This window comes from Camponotus vicinus, unplaced genomic scaffold (assembly GCF_025532165.1).
Source record: "Camponotus vicinus isolate PSW18456_S1 unplaced genomic scaffold, iyCamVici1.0 SCAF_10, whole genome shotgun sequence".
NCBI lineage: Eukaryota > Metazoa > Arthropoda > Insecta > Hymenoptera > Formicidae > Camponotus > Camponotus vicinus.
Window position 1 is genome coordinate 13,854,688 of NW_028141946.1, and position 27,813 is coordinate 13,882,500.

The 27,813-nt window shown below is 29.9% G+C and overlaps 1 protein-coding gene and 2 long non-coding RNA genes across 5 annotated transcripts in view; 2 read left to right on the plus strand and 1 right to left on the minus strand.

Moving 5' to 3' along the window:
* LOC145960913 (uncharacterized) overlaps window positions 1-9,540 on the plus strand; it is a 55,631-nt gene extending 46,091 nt beyond the window's left edge. Inside the window, exons 2-6 of one of the 3 annotated variants that reach the window (XR_014435493.1) lie at window positions 1,252-1,324; window positions 2,132-2,265; window positions 2,581-2,714; window positions 2,919-3,060; window positions 7,706-9,540. This is a non-coding gene — a long non-coding RNA (uncharacterized LOC145960913). The remainder of the gene's footprint in view (window positions 1-1,251; window positions 1,325-2,131; window positions 2,266-2,580; window positions 2,715-2,918; window positions 3,061-7,705) is intronic. The other 2 variants (XR_014435491.1, XR_014435492.1) reach the window with 2 other exon arrangements.
* A 14,167-nt stretch (window positions 9,541-23,707) lies between these two features.
* LOC145960914 (uncharacterized) overlaps window positions 23,708-27,813 on the plus strand; it is a 183,354-nt gene continuing 179,248 nt past the window's right edge. Inside the window, exons 1-3 of the long non-coding RNA XR_014435494.1 lie at window positions 23,708-24,009; window positions 24,343-24,412; window positions 24,696-24,759. This is a non-coding gene — a long non-coding RNA (uncharacterized LOC145960914). The remainder of the gene's footprint in view (window positions 24,010-24,342; window positions 24,413-24,695; window positions 24,760-27,813) is intronic.
* Window positions 24,254-27,813, minus strand: part of LOC145960912 (uncharacterized) — a 51,788-nt gene continuing 48,228 nt past the window's right edge. The window contains exon 6 of the mRNA XM_083080638.1: window positions 24,254-24,406. Coding sequence (XP_082936764.1) covers window positions 24,312-24,406 — 95 coding nt within the window. The 3' untranslated portion in view covers window positions 24,254-24,311. The remainder of the gene's footprint in view (window positions 24,407-27,813) is intronic.

Here is a 27,813-nt window from a genome sequence, read left to right on the forward strand (position 1 = left end):
CATTCTTGATAAGCGAAACATCGCGCGGAATCCTGGTTTACGCTCGGTTGCGAAACTGTACTTAAATTCATTCTGGGGAAAATTCGGCCAACGATCCAATTTGCCGACTACCGAAATCGTAAAAACACAACAACGTTTTGCGACATTACTAACGAGCGCCGAATACGAGATAACCGACATATTACCCGTGAATGACGAGGTAATGTATGTTTCGTGGCGACTGCAACAAGAGGCTCTCGTTCCCTCGCCGATAACAAACGTCGTGATAGCAGCGTATACGACTGCACTAGCGCGTTTAAAATTGTACGAGTACTTAGAACGTTTAGATCGTCGTGTATTATATTACGATACGGATTCGTGTATTTTTATAAGCACCGGTGATTCGAACGAATACATGCCGCCTACGGGAAATTTTCTAGGCGACATGACGGATGAACTCGAAAACTACGGCCGCGGTAGCTATATCGAGGCGTTCGTGTCCGGGGGCCCGAAATTTTACGCCTACATCGTGCGAACACCGGAGGGTAATACTCACGAAACTTGTAAAGTTAAGGATATTACTCTCAATTACGAGAACTCGCGACGAATTAATTTTAATGCTATAAAAAAGCTACTATTAGCGAGAGAAAAAGACACACAGGAAAACGAAGAAGAAGAAAATAACGAAACTTCGATAAATCTACGCTTTAATGCGATTCGACGTACGGCGTTTCATGAAATTGTTACGCGAAGTGAAACAAAAATATGTGCGCCGGTATTAGTAAAGCGTAGATTTATCAATAGCAGATATTCGCTACCATACGGATATGTGGCGGTATAACAATATTCTTATTTCTTGGGTGACTTTTTCTTTTTTAAATAAAAGTCGCGCATTTTCCAATTTTATTTTAAAAAATAGAATTATAAATATTGTAAGTAGCATAAGAAAAATGTAAAATTTATAACAATATAAATATAATTCTTCTTTGTATATATTTCTGCATATTAATAATAAGCAAAAATTTTATTAAAAAATGGCTGGTTTTGAAAAATATTAATAAATGTGAAAATTTTTTATCTTAATTCGTGTTTAATACTTTTAACTTTTTCCTTCTTCCTTTATAACACCCCCGCCTCGCGTTCAATCATCCGCATGTTCATCTTTTTACCTCTGTAGTGCAATGTAGTCTAATTATAATAATTATAATAATTATAATAATTATAATAATTATTGTCTCCTACTGAGATGCTTTGTCTCTTTTTCCGATAAAGTGCGTCATGAACCGTTCGAGCGGAGGGGGCTTGTTTCGATTTTCCATAGCGGGCCCCGAGACGGAGTGGAGAGGTAAGGATTGTTTCCTCGAGACATATACCGCCGGCTACCCTCCGAAAGTCAGTAGGTGGGGGGGGAGGGTTCGTTCTGCCAAGACGTAGCGAGAGCGACTAAGGGCTAGGTAACGGGAATTTGACTCGGAACCCTATACAGGTGGGCCAGGGCTAGAGTGGGAGGAGGATTGCTTCTTCGAGTCTAGTACCGCGGAGGTAGGGAAATAAAAAATTGATAAATCGGCGACATAGCCGGCGTCGACCAATCGCAGCTCTGGGCCACTATGGTGCGAGCCAATCAAACTCTGGACCACTATGGTGCAAGCCAATCAAACTCTGGACCACTATGGTGCAAGCCAATCAAAATCGAGACTTCGGGAGGTGCGGCATTGTTTCCACCAATCAGAACGCCTCCCTCCACTTCACCTAGCCACGCCCACGGCGCCAGGGGCCGAGTGGTGGGGGTTTGTTTTGACGCACCATAGTGGCCCATATCTACTAGGAATTAATGATTTTTAAATCCTTTTTTTCTTTGAGTTATTATTTAAATGAAATTAGCTGTGTAGTAAAAATCAATATCACCTAACGTGAAAAAATCAATAACAGATGACAGATCGCTACACCTGTAAATGTATAAATGTTGTTATGGATCTCAGCACGCGAATTTTACGATATCATTTGCAAACTTTAATTGCTTATAATTCAAAAATTATTGTAGCCTCAAAATTTTTGTAAAATTTATGAAAAGTATAATAAAATATAATAGAGTATTAAAAAAGAGATAGTGAAAGAGGGATATTAATATAAATATTTTATTTATTTAAAGTCAAAGAAGAATAAGCATAAAAAGCGAGAAAAAGAGAGAGAGAGAGAGAGAGAGAGAGAGAGAAGATAAAGGAAAGATAGAACAGAGAGAGAAGATAGAGAAAGAGAGAGAAAAAAGAAGGAATATAATATTAGGTAATTATATATTTATTACATAATTTATTTATATAACTACATTATTTACATATCTTATATATTTTGTTAAATATAATTAATAAGGATTTTTAAATATTTTTTTTATTTGAGTTATTTATATTTTTTTATTTGAAGTATTTGTTTGAGTTTTTATCATTGATAATCATAATATATAATTAATGTAAATGTTTTATTTAAAGTTAGAAAATACACGAAAAAACAGAGTGAGAGAAAAAGTATAATGATGTTTAATAGAGTATTAAAAGAGAGATAGTGAAAGAGGGATATTAATATAAATGTTTTATTTATTTAAAGTCGAAGAAGAATAAGCATAAAAAGCGAGAAAAAAAGAGAAAGAGAGAGAAGATAAAGGAAAGATAGAACAGAGAGAGAATATAGAGAAAGAGAGAAAGAGAAAGAGAGAGAAAAAAGAAGGAATATAATATTAGGTAATTATATATTTATTACACAATTTATTTATATAACTACATTATTTACATTATATCTTATATATTTTGTTAAATATAATTAATAAGGATTTTTAAATAATTTCTTTATTTGTTATTTATATTTTTTTTATTTGAAGTATTTGTTTGAGTTTTTATCATCGATAATCATAATATATAATTAATTTAAATGATTTATTTAGAGAGAGAGAGAGAGAGAGAGAGAGAGAGAGAGAAGTTTTAGTAAAATTAAAGAAGAGCAAAATTAAGTAAAAAAGAAGCAGAGAAAAAGATAAAGAGATATAGAAAGATAGAAAGAAAGAGAAAAGGAGGAATATAATATAAAAAGGTAATAATACTGTTCTATATTATTAAATAAAGTAAAATAAATAAAATAAAATAAAATATTATTAGTTGAAATAAGATTGCAAATTGTAGATAAAGGAGCTATGTGCATTATATGCATTAAACAATTTGTTTCAATAACGTGAATGCAATTTTGCAAATTGATACCTGTATATTGACAGATTTACAATTTACAAAATATTCTATAGAATCAAGTCATTTTATTTTATTATAAAAATAAAAAATAAATAATTTTTATTAACTATAAAGCTTTACTAACAGTATCAAAATTTATTTATTTGAAACTTGATCTGACTTTTTAAGTAATAATATGTTTATTATGCTTTTTCATTATTGTTTATTGCAAGTAATCAATCTTACAATCTTATAATCTTCTTGATTTACATAAAGTTAAATTATAAAATATAATATTTTTGAAATTGCACATATAAATATGTACATAATATAAAACGGATATACAGGGTGATTCTGAACAAACGTTTGTCTTTAAAATATCAAATTCTTGAATGAATTCTAAGACGATTTCTCCTCTTGCAAAATTTTGCCCGGAGCTTAGTTTTTATACTATAAAGGAAAATAGTTAACTACTTACGGAACGAGTACAAGAGGTAGGTAGGGACGGCGCGATATAGGCGATTATGTGTGGCGCTCGCCGCGATCAGCTGATTGCTATACGCGATCAGTGTGTGTGTGTGAGAATGTGTACGCACACACACACACACACACACACACACTGATTGTTACAGTCATCGCGTATAGCAATCAGCTGATCGCGGCGAGCGCCACACGTAATCGCCTATATCGCACCGTCCCTGCCTACCTCTTGTACTCATTCCGTAAGTAGTTAACTATTTTCCTTTATAGTTTAAAAACTAAGCTCCGGGCAAAATTTTGCAAGAGGAAAAATCGTCTTAGAATTCATTCAAGAATTTGATATTTTAAAGACAAACGTTTGTTCAGAATCACCCTGTATAATATTAATTATATTATTAAAATAGATATAATATAATTAGCTTTTTAAAGTACACATTTTGGTATATTATCTTCTCCTGCATTTCACAAGTTATAAAATTTATTTTATTGATCACAATAATAATCTTCAATAATAATAAAAATAATTTTTTAAAGAATTTTGATTAAAATTAATTTTGGTAAATATATATACATATATACAGGGTGGCCCATTTTAAGTGATGCATTGATTTTTCTCGAAAACCAAGGCTTGTATCAAAAAACGTTTAAAACAAAAGTTGTTTTATTCGAAAGAGGACATAAGTTGGTACCATTGGTTTGACCTTGTGTGAATGTGCCATGGTCATATGGAATTCAACTTTGTTTTTTTAAAAGAAACCCCCTATTTTTCATTATATATTCTTGTAGCTTACCTCAAGAGCTTTTCAAAACACTAATTAAGTTATTTTTTATTCAATACTTTGAGTTAAGAGGTTTGAAATAATTTCTCAAATTTACATATAAACTATAAAATATGTCATAAAATATTCAATGTTCGATTTTACCTCAATAGTTTTAGGCACAAAATAAGCGACAAGTAAGATTTGATAATATTATTGTATATTCTTTATTTATAGATAGTTGTTATACATTTATGCATAAAAAATATAATACAACAAAAAATATTTTTTGACATTAATATAATTTTTACATTAGAATATAGTTATAGGACAGTTTTGACATTAGAACATTAATAGAATTAATGAAATAAATATTTTTTTTTAAATTGATTTGTATATACATGTGCTTTATAAATGTTTAAATGACAATTAAGATTTGATAATATAACTGTATATTCTTTATATATAAATTATTGTTATACATTTATGCATAAAAAATATAATACAACAAAAAATATTTTTTGACATTAATTTTTAACATGTACACGCACCGGCAGGAATGGTGTCCCGTATGTATGTGTCCCGTATGTATGTGTGGACAGCCGACGTCATACGCACACGCGCGAAGCGCGCACGTACGCGAGCCAAGAATTTGTTCATAAAATTTTATCTTTTTATATAATTTAATTATTATTTAATTTAATAGAATGAATGCCGACCTTTAGTGCACGCGATTAAGCCGCATTTCTTAAAGAAAGAAAAGAGAAGTACGCATATCGATACTGGAGCGCAAGACATGTATAGAAATAGCGCGGTGTCCCGCGCGGTATATAGCTGTCTCGCTCGCACTCTCTCGTTCGAGCGTCGAGCGAGAGAGACGGCTATCGGACATCTCTAACTCAGTATCACGTCTTATAGTGCTTTCTCTCTCGCTCTTGTGATGTGCGCGAAGGACGCAACATCGGAATGCCCCCCACTACTCTACCCCCACTTTCTCTCTCGCTGCCTGGCTCGCGTACATGCGCGCTTCGCTTGTATGAGTGTGACGTCAGTGAGCGTCACACAAGCATACCGGGACACCATTCCTGCCGGTGCGTGTACATGTCATTCATTTTTATAAATGTATTAGTTGAAATGAGATTGCAAATTGTAGGTAAAGGAGCTATGTGCATTACATGCACTAAACAATTTATTTCAAAAACGTGAATGAAATGGAGCAAATTTATACCTGTATATTTATACCTGTATATTTGCATATTTACAATTTATAGAATATTGTATAGAATCAAGTCATTTTATTTTACTACAATCTAAAAATAAAAAATAAATAATTTTTATTAACAGTATCAAAATTTATTTATTTTAAACTTTATCTGACTTTTTAAGTAATAACATGTTTATTATGCTTATTCATTATTGTTTATTGTAAGTAATCAATCTTACAATCTCCTTGATTTAAGTAAAGTTAAATTATAAAGTATTCATTGTTCGATGATCTTACCTCAATACTTTTAAGCAAAAAATAATGAATGAAATCCATTGGTGTAAAAAAATACATAGTTATTTAAAAAGAAAATATGTAATTTGCAATTAACAGTTACATATCTTTTCTTAAAGATAACTATGTATTTTTTTACACCAATGAATTCCTTTCAATATTTTGTGCCTAAAATTATTCAGGTAAGATCATTGAACAGTGAATATTTTATGAGATATTTTATGGTTTATACATATATAAATTTGAAAAATTATTTCAAGCCTTATAACTAAAAAAGTAATGAACAAAAAATAACTTAATTATAGTGTTTTGAAAAGCTCTCGAGGTAAGTTACGAGAATATGTAATAAAAAATAGGGGGTTCCGTTTAAAAAATTGAAAGTGACCTTCACGTGACCTTCAAGTACAAATTCAAGGACAAATTAATAACACCATCTTATGTCCCTTTCGAAACTATACAACTTTTGTCTGAAACATTTTTGCTGAAAATGCGTCGTTGAGGAATTATCGAGTTGCGTTTTTTTAAAATGTAACAACCTGTATATACAGGGTGGCCCATTTTAATCCATTCAGTCGAATATCTCGAAAACCAAGCCCGGGAGAGAAAAATGTTTCAGACAAAAGTTGTTTGGTTTCGAGGGGGCCATAAGATGGTACCATTGGTTTGACCTTGAAGAGTCATTTGAAGGTCACGTGAAGGTCACTTCAATTTTTTTAAATAGAACACCCTATATATTTTCACACATTCTTGTAGCTCATCTCGAGAGCTATCCAAAACGCTATAATTAAGTTAGTTTTCATTAAGAACTTTCTGAGTTATGAGGCTTGAAATCATTTCTTAATTTTACATAAACCGTAAAATATCTTGTAAAATATTTATTTTTCGATTATCTTACCTTAATACTTTTATGTACAAAATAATGAGAGGAATCAATTGGTGTAAAGAAAACACATAATTGTTTCGAAAGAAAAAATGTAATTTACAATTAACAATTACATTTTTTTTTTCGAAACAATTATGTGTTTTCGTTACACCAATTGATTCCTCTCATTATTTTGTACATAAAAGTACTAAGGTAAAATAATCGAAAAATGAATATTTTACAAGATATTTTACGGCTTATGTAAAATTAAGAAATGATTTCAAGCCTCATAACTCGGAAAGTACTTAATGAAAACTAACTTAATTATAGTGTTTTGGAAAGCACTCGAGATAAGCTACAAAAGAGTGCAAAAATATATAGGGTGTTCCATTTAAAAGAATTGAAGTGATCTTCACGTGACCTTCAAATGACTCTTCAAGGTCAAACCAATGGTACTATCTTATGGCCCCCTCGAAACCAAACAACTTTTGTCTGAAACATTTTTCTCTCCCGGGCTTGGTTTTCGAGATATTCGACTGGATGGATTAAAATGGCCCACCCTGTATATACAGGGTATACGTGAATTCGCGAAAACTTTTCCCATTTGAAAACTATTACAGCCTCGACATTTTCGTATTAGAATTTTCGTCTTAAAATATTACAAAGAATTTATCATTAAAATATTTATCTTGAATTCAGTTACACCCTATATATATATATATGTGTGTGTGTGTGTGTGTGTGTGTGTGTGTGTGTGTGTGTGTGTGTGTGTGCGTGTGTGTGCGCGCGCGTGCGCGCGCGCGCGTATGTGCGTGCGTGCGTGTGTGTGTGTCTATAGAGAGAGAGAGAGAAAAAATATTATAAAAGAAGAAAAAAGAAAATATAGTGTTCACACACATTTTTACTTTTTATTTAGATAGTTCGACGAAAAATTGTTTAAAAAAAAGAACAAAATAGGAAGAGAGAGAGAGGGTGAGAGGGATAAAGGAACAGAAGGATGCAAGAAAAATTTGTAAAAGGAGGAGTAAGAAGAAAGAAGAAGATAAATATATATATTCGGAAGAAAAGGGAAGAAGATTGAAAGAGGAAGAGGTATATATACATATACCTCTATATATATATGTGTTGCGTCCCTGATTTATCGATCCCTGAGCGCCTACTTTCCTGCGATCTCCCGTGTATCATCGCTAAGTGGGCTGTTTATTAACAACCGGCGTGTTGTTGTTTTCCGGCACCATATTAGAGTCCGGAGCCAGCTGTCGGGCTGTGCGGACGCGTTTCGATCCGCGGCTTGTTAATTATCGTTACATTCTGTGTTCTCTGAGTTCAGTGTTGTGTTCATTAAAGTTCTTGAGTTCTTAACAACCGAGTTCTTATTTACGAGAGCGCGGGTGCCGCGTAATCAGCGTGTGCCGATCGTTTGTGTCGCACGCGTTCGATTAATATTGTTCCGCGGACGCAACATTTTGGGGGCTCGTCCGGGATCGACGGACACGCAGTGTCTTCTCTGTGCGATGGCAACGCTAGCTGCAAAGAGGAGGAGGCGCGAGCAATCCGAGCCGCCGTCGGAGCCGAGAGCGACGGAAACGCGAGCGTCGAAGTCGGCGGCGTCGGAGACGGCGAGGGCGACGGAGTCGGCCGCTTCTGCGAGGAAGCTGGTCTCCACAGTCACAGCTAAGTCGCTCCAATATTATAAATAATAATTTTGTGAGAGCGGCTAAACGCGGTCAGATCGGCACGCGTGGTTTGTTTATGTTAAAAAAAAACGTTATGTTAAAAATGTTTCCTTTTTAAAATTTTCTTAAAGAAAGAATGAACTGGTGTGTGTAAAATTAAGGCGGGTTCGGATGTATCTTGGATAGGGGATTAATTCTTTCATTAGAATGCCTGGATGACAATATTCGTGATTTCCGGTGCTTGTTTTAATAATGGTTGTATTGGTTCTAATTATCTTTGAATGAATTATTAATTGGTAGAGTAATCCTCGAAGTGTTGTGGGAGGGACTCCCGAATTTATTTTGATTAGGGAATGGCTCTACATCCGAGGCCCGTGGGGAAAGAGTTATGGATGAAAAAGTTTGGTGCTTGTAACTCGTTTAATTGTTTTTGTTGTTTAAGGAAAAGAAATTTTGGTAATAATTCCGAATTTGACAACGAGGGAAAAAAGGAAGGATTAAGGAGAGAGAAAGACGACGATAACCAGAAGGGATAAAGGCTGCCTCACCCACGGTTTTTAACCCGTGGTTTTCCCGTGGGTCTTCGGGCGAATGCCGAGGCAGGGGCCTGAGAAGTTCTCTTGGGAGAACGAAGGGTCCACGGGAAGATACCCCCCCCCCCCTCTGGCCTGAAGATTTTAGTCTTTGGAGGAAATTTGTGGAATCACTGGAGTCGTTTGGTCCCAAGAAGGTGTGCAGTTCGGTAACCTGGAACAGCAGTTCAGGGAGAACATGGAAGCACATCGGGAACTATAATTCGACCAGATTCCTGAAGAAACTTGCCATTTTGTGATTGTCGGGACGACAATCTTTCGAAGAGGAGGGCAAGTGTTACGTCCCTGGTTTGAGTCGCGGTCGAGTCTGTCTTGAAAGAGGAAGAAGATCTCGTTGTCAAGGAATTGTTGATGGAGCAGCCGTCATTTGAGTCGGAAAATAGCTGTCGAGCTATACGGACGCGTTTCGATCCGCGGCTTATTAATATCGTTATTGTGTGTTCTCTGAGTTCTGTGTTCTGTTATTAAAGTTCTCTTAATTATTTAAACCGTGTCATTATTTACGAGTGCGCGGGTGTCGCGTAATTAGCGTGTGCCGATCGGTTGTGTCGCGCGCGTTCGATAAATATCGTTCCGCGGGCGCAACAATATATATATACAGGGTGGCCCATTTTAATCCATCCAGTCAAATATCTCGAAAACCAAGCCCGGGAGAGAAAAATGTTTCAGACAAAAGTTGTTTGGTTTCGAGGGGGCCATAAGATGGTACCATTGGTTTGACCTTGAAGAGTTATTTGTAGGTCACATAAAGGTCACCTTCAATTTCTTAAATGGAACCTACTATTTGTCATTACACATTCTTGTAGCTTATCTCGAGAGCTTTCCAAAACACTATAATTAAGTACCTTTTCGTCAAGTACTCTTTGAGTTATGAGGCTTGAAATAATTTCTTAATTTTACATAAACCGTAAAATATCTTGTAAAATATTCATTTTTCGATTATCCTACCTTAATACTTTTACGTACAAAATAATGAGAGGAATCAATTGGTGTAAAGAAAACACATAGTTGTTTTGAAGAAAAAATATGGAATTGTTAATTGCAAATTACATATTTTTTCTTCAAAACAACTATGTTGTTATGTTAACAACTATGTTGTTAACATAACAAACAACTATGTTGCTATGTTAACTATGTGTTTTCTTTACACCAATTGATTCCTCCCATTATTTTGTACGTAAAAGTATTAAGGTAAGATAATCGAAAAATAAATATTTTACAAGATATCTTACGGTTTATGTAAAATTAAGAAATTATTTCAAGCCTCATAACTCAAAAAGTACTTAATGAAAAGGTACTTAATTATAGTGTTTTGGAAAGCTCTCGAGATAAGCTACAAAAGTGTGCAAAAATATATAGGGTGTTCCATTTAAAAAAATTGAAGTGACCTTCACGTGACCTTCAAATAACTCTTCAAGGTCAAATCAATGGTAACGTCTTGTGGCTCCCTCGAAACCAAACAACTTTTGCCTGAAACATTTTTTTCTAAAATGCACCGTTTGTGAGATATTTAGGTGTATCCAGACTTTTGGCGCACCCTGTATATATATATATATATATATATATATATATATATATATACACAGGGTGTCCCATTTTAATGTCCCACCCCAAATAACTTTCTTATTTTTAATTTTAGAAAAAGATGTTTCAGACAAAAGTTGTATGGTTTCAAGGGGGACATAAGGTGGTGTCATTAGTTTGACCTTGAATAGTTACTTGAAGGTCACGTGAAGGCCACTTTCAATTTTTTAAATGGAATCGCCTACTTTTTATTACATATTCTTGCAGCTCATCTCGATAGCTTTCCAAAACACTATAATTAAGTTAGTTTTCATTAAGTACTTTCCAAGTTATGAGGCTTGAAATCATTTCTTAATTTTACATAAACCGTAAAATATCTTGTAAAATATTCATTTTTCGATTATCTTACCTTAATGCTTTTACGTACAAAATAATGAGAGGAATCAATTGGTGTAAAGAAAACACATAGTTGTTTTGAAGAAAAAATATGTAATTGTTAATTGCAAGTAACATATTTTTTCTTGGAAACAACTATGTTTTTTCTTTACACCAATTAATTTGTCTCATTATTTTGTACATAGAAGTATTCAGGTAAGATAATCGAAAAATGTTTATTTTATTAAATATTTTATGGTTTATGTAAAGTTAAGAAATTACTTCAAGTCTCATAACTCGGAAAGTACTTAATGAAAACTAACTTAATTATAGTGTTTTCCCAGATAGCAAGGTGACGTCTATATGACGTCATTAGTTAGTCATTTTAGATAATTGACGTCATATTACCTATGTAAGACGTAATAATGACGTCATTTTTTTAACCAATTAATGACGTCCTGTGTTTATCCAACCTACGTCGTACTTGCAACGTCATATTTTTTCCAATTATTAACGTGAAACATACTCCAATCGACGACGTACTAGTAACATCATTACAGCAACCAATTAATGACGTTCCGTATTTATCCAACCAACGACGTATTTGCAACGTCACATCTTTTACCAATTATTAACGTCAGACGGATACCCCAATCGACGACGTACTACTAACGTCATTATAGCAACTAATTCATGACGTCCTGTACCCAGATAGCCAAGCTTGATATGACATATTCAGCAAACAAATGCATTGCATGTATTATTATATATGTATTATATATATATGTATATATAAAAGGTATATATAAATAAAATAAAATAAGGAAAAAAGCACCATTTTCACATTAATAAGAAGTGTGTTTGTTTATTCTTAAAGAAATATATATACATATATAATGTGAGATACGAACACATTTTGGAGAGCGTTACTGTTATATATTATAATTAATACTTATGGATATATTATAATTATGGATTAGACTATTTTCTAGATATGAACTATATGGCATATAGTAATATGGCACATTTTTTATTTTATTTATAGTTGATTGATAAACGATTGTGTAATATATTGTACGCGTGCTTATATTACAAATTATATATATATATATATATATATATATATATATATATATATATTACACAATCGTTTATCAATCAACTATAAATAAAATAAAAAATATGCCATATTACTATATATACCCAGGTAAGGTTTGCCAACTCTTGCCCAACGTTAAACGTCGGGCCGACATTGGCGATATCACGGCAAACCGACTGTCATTATTCGATCGCGGCGCGACATCTGCCCAAGCGAGGTTAATCGACTCTTGCCAGATGCCGACTCACGGGTCAACGTTGGCAATACCGCGACAACTGGTGTCCGACATTGACCTGACATTAAAAAAAAATTATATTCGTATATTTATTTCGAAATTTTATTACTTTCTTAAAACTGAATTTGTTTCTTAATGATAAATTTGGTTCTTAAAATAATTTATGGAAAATTATATATTTGCGCTAGTTATGACATATGTAGATAATATATAACACTTAAATTAAATGAAGAAGTAGTCTACCACGTAAGGCAGTTGGCTCACGATCCAGAGGTCCCGAGTTCGAGTCCCACCAAGGTAAGTGTGTTTTTGAAATACGAGAAAACATTTAATCCATTATAAAAAAACGCTAATTTTCAGATAGAATCATCATATAGGCTGCATCTTAAAAAACAAACGTAGTTAAAAAAAGTAATAAAATTTCGAAATAAATATACGAATATAATTTTTTTTTATGTCGGGTGAATGTCGGAAATCAATATATATATATATATATATATATATATATATATATATATATATATATATACACGTGATTACAAAGGATATTGTACTGTATCTAGTTAAATGTAAGACAGTAAAAATGCGATGTAACACTTAGTAAATAATTTGTAACAAGCACGCAACAATAAAAAACAAAAAAACCTATATTTGTTACTTTCATTATAAAAATATACCTTTATATAATAATATACAAATATATATATATATATTCATATCCATTTATACCTAAGCATATCTGTTTTTATATGGACAAAATTGATATATAAGTTTGTATAACTAGATATAATCAGTTTTGTCTAATTATATATGAAAAATTTTTTACCAGGTACCTGGGTAATAACACGAAAATAATGACGTATTTTTTATGTCACTATGTGACGTATTTTTTACGTCACTATATGACGTAACGTACCTGTGACAAATCCACGTCATTTTTACGACATTAGGACGTCATTTTAAACGTCAGATTCGTCATAAGAATGACTAATTCATGACGTCAAATAGACGACACTTTGCTATCTGGGTTGGAACGCTCTCGAAATAAGCTACAAGAATATGCAATAGAAAGTAAGGGGTTTCATTTAAAAAATTGAAGGTGATCTTTACGTGACCTTGAAGCAACTATTCGAGGTCAAACTAATGACACCACCTTATGTCCCCCTTGAAACCATACAACTTTTGTCTGAAACATCTTTTTCTAAAATTAAAAATAAGAAAGTTATTTGGGGTGGGACATTAAAATGGGACACCCTGTATATATACAGAGTGTCATGAAAGTGAGCATGACTTTAAAAAATTAAGGTAGATTGGTTCAAAATTAGAAGAAAAGTCTCGTACAGTTATGCAATATTCGCAATAATTAACGAGAAATAAAGAAAATCGGCCAATGCGCGTGGCTAAAAGTGCGTGGCGGTGAAGGCGGTCTCATTGTAACATAATGGCGGCGCGTGGCGAAGTGTGTGTGTGTGAGAGAGAGAGAGAGAGACGGAGAGAAGGGGGAAACATAAAAAAAGTATGTGTGTGTAGGTGTGTGTATGTATGTATATACAGGGTGAGCCATTTTAATTAACGCACGCAATTATTTCGGAAACAAAGCATTTTAGAGAAAAATGTTTCAGACAAAAGTTTTATGGTTTCGAGGGGGCCATAAGATGGTATCATTGGTTTGACACTGAAGAGTCATTTGAAGGTCACGTGAAGGTCACTTCAATTTTTTTAAATGGAACACCCTATATATTTTTGCACACTCTTGTAGCTTATCTCGAGAGCTTTCCAAAACACTATAATTAAGTACCTTTTAAGTACTTTTTGAGTTATGAGGCTTGAAATAATTTCTTAATTTTACATAAACCGTAAAATATCTTGTAAAATATTCATTTTTCGATTATCTTACCTTAATACTTTTACGTACAAAATAATGAGAGGAATCAATTGGTGTAAAGAAAACACATAGTTGTTTTGAAGAAAAAATATGGAATTGTTAATTGCAAATTACATATTTTTTCTTCAAAACAACTATGTTGTTATGTTAACAACTATGTTGTTAACATAACAAACAACTATGTTGCTATGTTAACTATGTGTTTTCTTTACACCAATTGATTCCTCCCATTATTTTGTACGTAAAAGTATTAAGGTAAGATAATCGAAAAATAAATATTTTACAAGATATCTTACGGTTTATGTAAAATTAAGAAATTATTTCAAGCCTCATAACTCAAAAAGTACTTAATGAAAAGGTACTTAATTATAGTGTTTTGGAAAGCTCTCGAGATAAGCTACAAGAGTGTGCAAAAATATATAGGGTGTTCCATTTAAAAAAATTGAAGTGACCTTCACGTGACCTTCAAATGACTCTTCAGTGTCGAACCAATGATACCATCTTATGGCCCCCTCGAAACCATAAAACTTTTGTCTGAAACATTTTTCTCTAAAATGCTTTGTTTCCGAAATAATTGCGTGCGTTAATTAAAATGGCTCACCCTGTATGTAGAGAAATATAGAAAAAAATTAAAATAAATTTAATTAAATTTAAAAAAAAGAATATTTTTTAATTAAAATAACTTTTGAAATTTTAAAGTCATTTTCTTTATTTTAAGTATAAAATGTCATAATTCTTTTATATATTTATTTTTTTTTATATTTTAAACACAAAATTGAATAATTGTTATTTCCTCATAAAACGTATAAAAATGTAATAAAAACGTATGAAATAACGTATAAATAATAATAATGAATATTAATAATAAAGCAATAATCAGGCTAGGTAACAAATTTTAAAAAGTATATTATTTTATTAAAAATATATTAATATAACATAAAATAGTAATAATATAATAGAACATGAAATTAAAGGGAAGAATTTTTCAAGAACTTAATGAAACTTGCAATTAATAAATATGTAATTAAACTTTTTGTTGAAACTTGCCAATGATAAATATGTAATTAAAATTAAAATTTTCAATTAGTAATAACTGTTTAATTATAAAATTTATATTGAATTTCTCTTTTATTCTGCATCTGAAAAAAATATTGTCTGTTAAGATATAGAAAATGTTTGTTAACTAAAGAAAAGAGAACATAAGAAGTTTAAAGCAATATAGTAAATGGAGACTAAATGAAGAAAAAAAAATCATAAAAATAAACATAGAAAATTATATAAAAATATATAAAAAATTATCAACAATTTTAAAATTATTAAAACTCCTTACTTTTGAATATACAGGGTGACCCATTTTAACTTAGGCAGCCAAATAACTCGAAAAATAAGCAAGATAGAGAAAAATGTTTTAAATAAAAGTTGTATGGTTTCGAGGGTGCCATAAGATGGTATCATTGGTTTGACCTTGAAGAGTCATTTGAAGGTCACGTGAAGGTCACTTCAATTTTTTTAAATGGAACATCCTATATATTTTTGTACATTCTTGTAGCTCATCTCGAGAGCTTTCCAAAACACTATAATTAAGTACATTTTCGTTAAGTACTTTTTGAGTTATGAGGCTTGAAATAATTTCTTAATTTTACATAAACCGTAAAATATCTTGTAAAATATTCATTTTTCGATTACCTTACCTTAATAGTTTTATGTACAAAATAATGAGAGGAATCAATTGGTGTAAAGAAAACACATAGTTGTTTCGAAGAAAAAATATGTAATTTGCTATTAACAATTCCATATTTTTTCTTAAAAACAACTATGTGTTTTCTTTACACCAATTGATTCCTCTCATTACTTTGTACATAAAAGTATTAAGGTAAGATAATCGAAAAATGAATATTTTACAAGATATTTTACGGTTTATGTAAAATTAAGAAATTATTTCAAGCATCATAACTCAAAAAGTACTTAACGGAAAGGTACTTAATTATAGTGTTTTGGAAAGCTCTCGAAATAAGCTACAAGAATGTACAAAAATATATAGGGTATTCCATTTAAAAAAATTGAAGTGACCTTCACGTGACCTTCAAATGACTCTTCAAGGTCAAACCAATGATACCATCTTATGGCCCCCTCGAAACCATACAACTTTTGTCTAAAACATTTTTCTCTATCTTGCTTATTTTTCGAGTTATTTGGCTGCCTAAGTTAAAATGGGTTACCCTGTATACGATTATAAATAATTATATACAGGGTGAGCCATTTTAATTAACGCACGCAGTTATTTCGGAAACAAAGCATTTTAGAGAAAAATGTTTCAGACAAAAGTTTTATGGTTTCGAGGGGGCCATAAGATGGTACCATTGGTTTGACCTTGAAGAGTTATTTGAAGGTCACATGAAGGTCACCTTCAATTTCTTAAATGGAACCTGCTATTTGTCATTGCATATTCTTGTAGCTTATCTCGAGAGCTTTCCAAAACACTATAATTAAGTACTTTTTTGTTAAGTACTTTTTGAGTTATGAGGCTTGAAATAATTTATTAATTTTACATAAACCGTAAAATATCTTGTAAAATATTCATTTTTCGATTATCTTACCTTAATACTTTTATGTACAAAATAATGAGAGGAATCAATTGGTGTAAAGAAAACACATAGTTAACATAGCAACATAGTTGTTTGTTATGTTAACAACATAGTTGTTAACATAACAACATAGTTGTTTTGAAGAAAAAATATGTAATTTGCAATTAACAATTCCATATTTTTTCTTCAAAACAACTATGTGTTTTTTTTACACCAGTTGATTCCTCTCATTATTTTGTACGTAAAAGTATTAAGGTAAGATAATCGAAAAATGAATATTTTACAAGATATTTTACGGTTTATGTAAAATTAAGAAATTATTTCAAGCCTCATAACTCAAAAAGTACTTAACGAAAAGGTACTTAATTATAGTGTTTTGGAAAGCTATCGAGATAAGCTACAAGAATATGCAATGACAAATAGTAGGTTCCATTTAAGAAATTGAAGGTGACCTTCATGTGACCTTCAAATAACTCTTCAAGGTCAAACCAATGATACCATCTTATGGCCCCCTCGAAACCAAACAACTTTTGTCTGAAACATTTTTCTCTAAAATGCTTTGTTTGAAATAATTGCGTGCGTTAATTAAAATGGCTCACCCTGTATATATATAAATTTTTTTAATAAATTATATTTTTGCAAGAAAAAGTATAATTAAGCATTATAAACACAATTGAAAATATCGGAATTATTTATTTTTGCAACAAAAATGTAAGGTAACTATTTAATTAATTTAACGATTTTAACGTAAATATTTTATGGAGGATTCTATAATTCCGAAATTTTTATTCCGAATGATTTATTATGGTTATTCTTTTAAGAGAAAAATTACGTTAGTTTTCAAAAGTTATTTCCATATATAATTTTTAAATTTTATGTTTTCGGGGAACATACTCGTTTTTTCATTTACTTGTCTTATTTGGCTCTTTGGTCTTAGTTGTGGTACTATTTACCTGATTATCTTCTGCTTTTCTTTTCTTAGGTATTTCAACAGCTTTTATCAATTCTTTTAATGGTATTTTTCCAACTTTGCGATGTATATCTTTGATATTATTAACTACTAAATATGGGGGAACAGCTATAAAATTAATATATTAATTAGTAAATTGTATAATTCTCAATATGAAACATAAAGATAAGAAAAAAAGGAGAGTTACAATATGTAAAAATCATAAAAGAAATAATTAAAAATTGACTTAAAATAACTATAATATCAAAGGAAGTAAATTATTTCGTACTGGACTTTTTATAAGAAATTTTTGCATGATAATAATTTAAAAGATAATAATTTAAAAAATTTAATTTAATTTAAGGAATAAATATATTCGAAACAAAGCATAAATATTTATAGGCAAAATATTAGATGTGAACAAAATGTATAAATGATTGTTGTAAAAAATGATATTCTATATTTATATAAAAAAAAATAATGAAAAAGATCAAATAAATTTAAATTAATTAAATTTTAATTTATTATTTACTTAAATTAATTAGATTTTTATTTATTATTTATTCAAATTAATTAAATTTTAATTTATTATTTATTTATTGTTTATTTATTCTTTAATTAAATTTTAATTTATTATTTATTTAAATTAATTATATTTTTATTTAATATTTATTCAAATTAATTAAATTTTAATTTATTATTTACTTAAATTAATTATATTTTAATTTATTATTTATTCAAATTAATTAAATTTTAATTTATTACTTATTTAAATTTTAATAAAATTTAAAAAAGATCTGTATTGTCGAAGTAAGTTTGCATTAAAAATTATTCAATGATATTTAATCTAATTAATTTATTTTTAATTTAATTTGTTTTATAAACATAAAATTAAATAATAAAAATTAATAGCTGTATAAAGCTCCAATAATAATAATGAAAAAATTAAATAGGCAATGAGAACCAGCGGAATAATTAATTTGTTTTCTTTGTTATATTAAATTAATATTAAAAAGAGGAAAATGTCTCATATAAAAAAAAATTTTTTTTAAACTTAAAAAAATTTAAAATTATGATTATAAAAAAAAATTTTAAATTATGAAATTTAAAAAAATGTTATAGAAAAACTTATATAAAAAAAATTTATTTCTAAAAAATAAAACGTATTCATAGATAATATATTTTATATAATTATTATAAATATTTTTACCTGAACTTTGCATAGTTCCGATTATCTCAATTTTGTCACCTTTATTTAAAATTAAATTTAAATATTCATCGTCGTCAAAATTTAGAATACTAACTTCTAATTTAAATGTGCCGTAAGTAATTTAACCACAGCCTATGTTTTTATTTAATCTATTGTTCATAACCGATGCAAAATTTGTTTTTATAAATGCTTCTAGAACTGTGAGATATAAATAATGTTAAAAATATGTTAAATAATTTTAATAATAAAGATTAAAATAATAAAGATTAAAAAGTAAATTTTTACTTTAAGTTACACAGTACGAAAAATTTTTATTTTGACATATATTGTAGAGGATACATTCCTAAGTAAAACATTGTTTGAATTTTACGGCGGTCTCACTTCGTTCACGAGATATATGATTTTAAATTAACATAATTACTTGTATCATCTTCGTTATATTCTATTTATGCTTTTATATTTTTTGTTTACATTTGTTCGTCACGGTTTCATGTTATATTTTACTTGAGTGTTTATATTTTTTTTAATAATTTACTTTAACCTTCATCCCACACCACCTCTGAGTCAGCGCGAAACGAGGTCTATTATTGTATAGTTGCACATGGGTTTGCAACTTTCTATACGAAACGAGGTCTACCCTACACTATCCCGGAGTCAGTGTGAAACGAGATGGTTCCTCTATGGTTCCTTGTTTCGTATGGAAAGTTACAAACACATATGGAACATACAATAATAGGTAGATCTTGTTTGGCGCTGACTCAGGTGTGATGTGGGGTGGACCTCGCTTCTCATTGAAAGTTGTAAACCCATGTGGAACCAAACAATATAGCTCTCATTTCGCGTTGACTCAGAGGTGGTGTGAGGTAAACCTCGTTTTGCATAGAAAGTCGCAAACCCATGTGGAAACATTCGGAAAGATGACCTCGGTAATGTTGTAAATAAAAAATATAAACATGTTTAGGATATAATGAAAATATGATATAAGTATGAAATTTCGAAATCGCATATCTCAGGAACGTAGAGGGATCGCTGCAAAATTCAAATAGTGTATTACTTAGGAATGTATCATCTACAATATATGTCAAAATAAAATTTTTATGTGCTGTGTCACCTAAAGTAAACATTAACCGCTTAAAATAATAGGCGCACATAAAACTTACTAATACATTCGGAAGTATTTATAGCCTCACTTAATAAAACTTTTTGCGGATTAAGTGATACAAATTAAGGATTATATTTTCCCAAATTATTAATCAATGTGTTTTTTCTAATTAATAATTCATACGGTACACGCACCGGCAGGATTGGTGTCCCGGTATGTATGTGTGAACGGTCGACGTCATACGCACACAAGCGAAGCGCGCATGTCGCGGGCCGGGCAGCGAGAGAGAAAGTGGGGGTAGAGTAGTGGGGGGCATTCCGATGTTGTGTCCTTCGCGCACGGCACAAGAGCGAGAGAGAAAGCACTATAAGACGTGATACCGAGTTAGAGGTGTCCGATAGCCGTCTCTCTCGCTCGACGCTCGAACGAGAGAGTGCGAGCGAGACAGCTATATACCGCGCGGGACACCGCGCTATTTCTATACGTATCTCTTGCTCTCTAGTATCGATATGCGTACTTTTCTTTTCTTTCTTTAAGAAATGCGGCTTAATCGCGTGCACTAAAGGTCGGCATTCATTCTGTTAAATTAAATAATAATTAAATTATATATAAAAAGATAAAATTTAATGAAGAATAAATTTTTGGCTCACGTACGTGCGAGTGTGACGTCAGTGAGCATCACACAAGCATACTGGGACACCATTCCTGCCGGTGCGTGTACATTACCATTGTTGTATATATTCATTTTAGGCATTCTCGCTTCTACTCCATTTAAATGAAGAACCTATTCAAGATTATATTAATGTTAAAATATAATCATTTAATTACAAAAAAAAATTAAAAAAAAAGAAAAAATTACAATTGATAAAATTATAAAAAATACAAAAAAAAATTACAAAATTGCAAAAAAAATTACATCATTTGATCTAATAAAATGCAATCAATCCGATCTATATCTTCGTTCCACGCGACAACCTATATCCTTCTTCCGGCTCCATTGTTTAGATAAAATTTAAAAAATTTATATTGTGGACTTCTACCAACAATACGAGACGCCTCGATGCCATCAACATAACCGATAACTTCACTATATAAGAATTATAAAATTATAAAATTATATACTTTCTTTTTCTACACAAAAAAATAGTGCATTTGAAAAAATAAATCATAGAAAAACATAAAAAATAACTATAATAAAAAGTGAATCTGCATTAACTATGTTATTTAGGTAGTGACATGAACACTATAACTAAAAAATAAATACATTAATTAAAGAATTATAAAGAATGAAATTATTGAAAATAAATCACAATATTATTATTTGAAAGAATTATTATTATTATTATTATTATTATTATTATTATTATTATTATTATTATTTTATATTATTATTGGAAAAAATTTATTTATAAAGTTTATTTAGAATATATGATTTTAAAACTGAAATGAATAAATTAAAAGAGAGAGAGAGAGAGTGAGTGAGTGAGTGTGTGTGTGTGTGTGTGTGTGTGTGTGTGTGTGTGTGTGTGTGTGTGTGTGTGTGTGTGTGTGTGTGTGTGTGTGTGTGTGTGTGTAGGTGTGTGTGTGTGTGAAATATATATAATGTAATATGTATAATATTTGTATATATAATCTGTATAATAGTTTGTATATAATAACCATGAAGAATACTAACACTGTCGAATCAAAAATTTGAATTTTATCCAGTATTTCATTAGGTGTTCATTAAGTAAGGATGTTTCGTACCTATTTTCAAAATATTGTAAATTTAATGAAAATTGTACAGAATGTCCTTACATATGTTTAGAATCTTCAGTACAATTTTTAAATCGATTCACTAAAGCGTTCACAAATTATAAGGATTTTAATTTGCACCGAATTAACATGTGTTCTTATGGGAAACGTATAACCACGTCGATTCAAATGACAAAAACATATGGAAATAATATTCAGAATTTGTTTAAAATTTGCAAAAGTGTAGTTTAGATACAGAGGAAATATTTGGTCAAATAATATTATACAAGTACTATACAAGTACTTTAAATTTTACTGATGTAAATTTAATATTTTTTGACTATATGTCTGTTAAATGTTTGTAATAAAATATTATTGATGTAGATATTTATTTATTAGGTTTTCATATAATTTATATCCTTTCCTCGATTGTTTTATTCAGAGAAGTACTTCATGTGATGTAATAGATGAAAATCAATAAGTCGATTTTACCTATTACGATATTCTACGATATTTATTGATTATCTTAAACATTTTTCTAAGTATAGTGATATCAAAAATTTATAATCAAGCATATCATTTCTGAATATTGGTATATTGGATATTTGTAGATAATAGTGAATTTTAACATTTTAAATTTTAAAATTATTTAATATATTTTTAACATTGTATATATTTTACAATTCTACAAGCATAAATGAAATTTTACATCCATTATGAATAATAATCAAAAGAATAAGATAAAGATCAATTACTGATGGCACATTTAAATTAAAAAATAACATTATAAATTTTGATGATGACAAATATTTAAATTTAGATTTAAATAAAAGAAATATAATTAAATTAATAGGAACTATGCAAAGTTCAGATAAAAAATAATTATAGTAATTATTTTAATTCATTAATATTACTTTGTTGGAAAACGGCTTCAAATTAAATTGCTGTTTAAAATTTTTAGGATATGTATCTGTGTAATGTATCTGTGTAATGTATCTGATGAAATGTGACTATAAATGGATTTATTTATTACTTTTCCATAGAATTTATATCCTTTTATCAACAATTTTATGCATAGGAGTATTTATGCGATATAATTGATGACAAAATTGATGATATGATCTCCAGATACTTCCTAGATAAATGCATTTTATTCAATATGATGAGAGTTATTTACTTCGATTCGTGGTTGCCTCGAACGGCTGCCATCGCGGTATTTTGAGAATTTGTGTGTAAGAGGGTAAACAAATAAGATATATTATTTCATTTTATTAAAATTTAATCTAGAGTTTATTTATTCTGTTCATGTAAGAGTTCAATGGCGCGCGCGTAGCGCGCGCCTGTGTTGTTCTAGTCTAGTAAAATATATAATTTGTACGTGTGTATATATATATATATATATATATATATATATATATATATATATTGTGTATATATATTGTGTATAACTTACATAGAGTATTTTCCACGTAACACGTTGTAACGCTGTTTTCACGCAGCTTGTTACGCGTACGATTGTTACGGCGCTGCGCGACAGCGAGTATCTATGACGCGCAATACGAGAAAGAAAACGCAAGAGTATAATGCCTTAGTGTGCGCATACATGTATACTGACGTATACTATTACACACGAAATGGAAGAGAAGGATGGTACGAGATTGTCTCTCCTTGTCACACAAACCGATTCTAGCGCCATCTGTCTCGATATCGAGCAACTAATCTACAGGCCTGTTTTACTCTCGTGCCTCGATGTCGCACACACACACATATACACGAAAGTCTAATTAACCGAAACCTTTTTTATTAGGCTTCTAAACTCATTTCTGAAAGTTCACTTATATTCCTTCATGCAATCTCTTCCGGGAAGCTATCTTATTTTGCACATACAAACTGCAAAACTTTTATATTAAGCAAATATTGTTACGACTTGACGCTAGAAGCCGATAAAAAAACTGTAATTTTTCAATTTTCTTGGTTTTTTGATATAAAACCCGGAGGTTCCCGGTTTGTTTTTATATGTACTTTAATCGTGGAGAAGTATTTATTATTCCGTGCAACTAATAAAAAGTTTTTGGTCTACTACATTTTATGGGTAAAACAGGAAGGTCCGGCATCCTCTTAAAATAGCGAAAATAGCGATATGAAAATATCGCTCGTGAGTGCGGGAGTGCCGTTGAAAGTATCGCGCGTCAACAACATGAGAGGAGGAGGAGGCCTGGGAGAGGCATCAGGCACCTGTGAAGCAACTCTATGGTAAATAAATTATCGCTTATATATTATTATTTATTAATTGCGTATGCGCGATTTAAATTAAGTAATTAATCGCGTAATTTGATTTTTTATTTACATGATTTAAACAAGAGAAAAAGAGAGAAATTTTTACATAAAAACTGTAATTTAAAAGTTTCTACGTTCGAATAGCTTTTAGTAGAATTCTTAAATTATTACTTATTAGTAGAAATTTTTTCAAAATTTATAAAATTGTTTATCTGCTTATTATTTATGTGCGTCGGATATAAAATTAAATGCATATAATAATAATTTTTTGACCGTGACTACAATTTGAATCTTCTTTGTATGTTACAGACCAACAAACTATTGTGAGAGGAGGAGGAGGCCTGGGAGAGGCATCTTGCATCGGCGAAGCAACCTGATGGTGAATATTTATTATTTGTATATCAATTGTTATAAATCGTACGCATAATAATTCGTTCTTATAATTTAAAGGAATTAAAGAGAAAATTAGAGACAAAGTTTTTTATAAATATAAAAATTTCTATTTAAAAAATAATTTCAAAATTTATAAAATCTTCCCATACGTGTTTATATCTGCTTATTATTTTACACACCGGATATGAAATTCCGCACAATAATAATTTTTTGAAATATTGATTGTATTTTGAGCTTTGTTATAAGTGAATTTTATTTTTGTATGTTAGACGTAGTTTTAACGACAACATAGTTTCGATAACGACAACTCCGCTGCTGCACATCAATGCCACGGTGAGTGACAAAAACTTTTATTTAATTTTAAGGTAACGGTAGAGATTATAGATAAATCCGTTGCCTTAAAATGGATGAGCTAGGATAGATTAAATAACTTAATAAATTCGTTCGAAATGTATTGCATGCATCGCGAAAATATATTGCAGTATTTTAATTATAAAGAAAGAAGATCGAGAAAAGATTATTTTTGTATAAATTGTATCTAATTTATTGAAAAGAACATTAAAAATTTTATCAATTACATCTGATGCTAATTTATTCTTATAACGCGTATTTATCTTATTCACTTATCTTATTCTAATTTCTTATAGCTCATCCATTATAGAATTTGTTGTAGATATTGTTTTTAAACTTAATGTAAAGCCAAATGATTAATTAATGAAATAACTTGTAATATGATAAGTGTTATATACATATTAATTTTATATTTTATTATAAATTATGCATTACTATAAAAATTTATTAATTATATATATTATTATAATATCAATCAATTTTTATTGATAATCTGCACAAAAAATTTTTATATTATAAAAATTTTATATATTATATATTATAGGCTGCTAACAGCTAAAGTCAAGATAACCATTTACAATTGGGCAGGATACATATACAGATTAGATTAATATATACATATTGTGTCATTTCATTTTGCCGGCATTTATTAAAATAAATATAAACTGCAACGAGATAAAAATAAATATAAGCAGTTATAAAATATTAAAATATAGTATTAAAATAAATATACAAGCAATAATTATATAAATTACAATTGCATCTTTCGAGAGTGACAGTGTTATGTTAAATTCTGTGATACTCGGCATAAATTCTGCCCAATTATAAACGGTTGCTCTTGTTTTATATTTTACCATATGAAATATGGCCGTGTTAGCAGTCTAATACAATATATAGAAATTTGTAATTTGGCTTTATTTCAGTTTAAAAAATGAAATTGAATTGATTTTTAAAAATGATTTAAAAATAAAATCTAAATTATTAAAATTTTTTTTTCAGGAATATTAAGAAAATTGTACATAATTATTAGTGTTTAAGAAATATCATAAATACATTCTTATGCAAATTACACCAAAAGTTACATAATAATAATACACGAAAAATTATCCAAAGTATACGTATAATGATTATATAATAGTAATTCATTAAATTAACATATTGGATTCTATAGTATATATTTTTGAAATATTCATAAAAGAGTAACTGTTTGTATTTTCATATCAAAGAGTCATTAATAAATTCGAAATCTATTTATAAATTCCATATCGCGCGGAACTGAATATTCATGAAATAAATTATGATTACGAAAATACCGTGCTTTTTCCGCGTTCTTTTCGCGTTCTTTTCGCGTTTTTAAACGAGATTGCCATTTTAATAAAGAATCTTATTGCCGTCCCTCTCAAATAATATTCTCAAATATTGCTAATTAAAAGTAAAAAAATATCGAATAAGAGTAAAAAGAGTCGATGTTAAGTTAGCGATTAAGTATTAGCTTCACAAAATTTAACGATTGCTTTCGATGTTATGAAGTTGCGAGTCAATTATTATACGGATTTAATGATTTACTTTCAATTCGATTTATGTATTTACGAATTTCGTATCCGAAATAAATATTCGCAAAATTAATAAATTACGGAAACATATCATATTTATTTCCGCATTCTTTCCCTATTCTTAGGCGAAATTGCCATTTTAATAAAGGATCTTACCGCTGTCCCTCTCGTGAAATAATATTCCTGAATATTGCGCTAATTAAATATAAAGAAATATGGAATAAGAGTGTGAAGATTCGATGTGTTAAGTCAACGATTAAATATTAGCTTTATAAAATTAAACGATCACCTTCGATATTATAGAATCGCGAGTTAATTATTATCAATTTAATAATTTGTTTCTTCGGTTATATTTGTGTATTTACGAATTTCGTATCGGAAAATATTCATAAATAAATTAATAAATTACGGTTGCGAAAACACCGTGTTTTCCCGCGTTGTTTTCGCGTTCTTATACGAGATTATCATTTTAATAAAAGAGTTATCGTTGTTCCTTTCGTTAGATAAACGTTAATGAAAGTTGCGTGGCTCGTACCGCCGAGGAGTCGAAACGATTTTCATCATGGAGAATTATTTCTCATCGGTTCTTGTAAGATCCATTCGCGACGTCTAGTTCGGTGTTCTGTTGAAAATTGGGGATTTTTATTGTAAGAATGGAACTAATCCCAGGTTTTCCTGGAAATTTCCGACAGCAATGATTACGGTAGTCATTCAACGACGAACGTCATATGCTTCTTTAAAGTCAAATTAATTTAAATAATATATATTTAGATGTGAGAGAAATGCATCTATTCTTTTCTTCGTTAAAAATGTTCTGTCATTATTAGGATTGATATTACTATTGTCTAATGTCAGAAAGATTTAATAGTAGATTAAATATGGATATAACGTTATGTATAAATTATTTATACATTTATTCCGTTATTCCGAGTATTATCAATTTGTTTATTTGTCGTGTTTTCTCGGGAATTTTAAATCGCGATGTGTCTTATATTTTAATATTATCTTATAATTTAATCGTTGACTTATACATCGAAGCTTTGTCTATCTTTTCACGTCTTTGAATATTGTTTCTAATAGTCCGCGCAAAATGCGCTAGTAGTGCAAATATTTTTTTCTACTATTTAAAAAACGATCGATAATTTTTTTAATGACTGTTTTAATCGCGATTATTTACAAATTGCGTGATAATTTGAGTGATAATAATTATGTCGCGCATGCGTCTATTGATGATTTCGATTATCATATTATAAAAATTGTCCATTTTATCTTATTTAGTTAGTCATGCGCGAGATATGTATCTTATTTTAAATCGCGACGTTCATATAAAATTGCATATTAATCGCAAATAAATCGAATAGTGAATTTTATATTCGCAAATATTACAGACCTCGAATGTCTGTCGAAATATATCTTCGCATTTATATGACACCATAATTACATTGCGCGCGTATCTATTGAGGACTTCGCGATTATTATATAA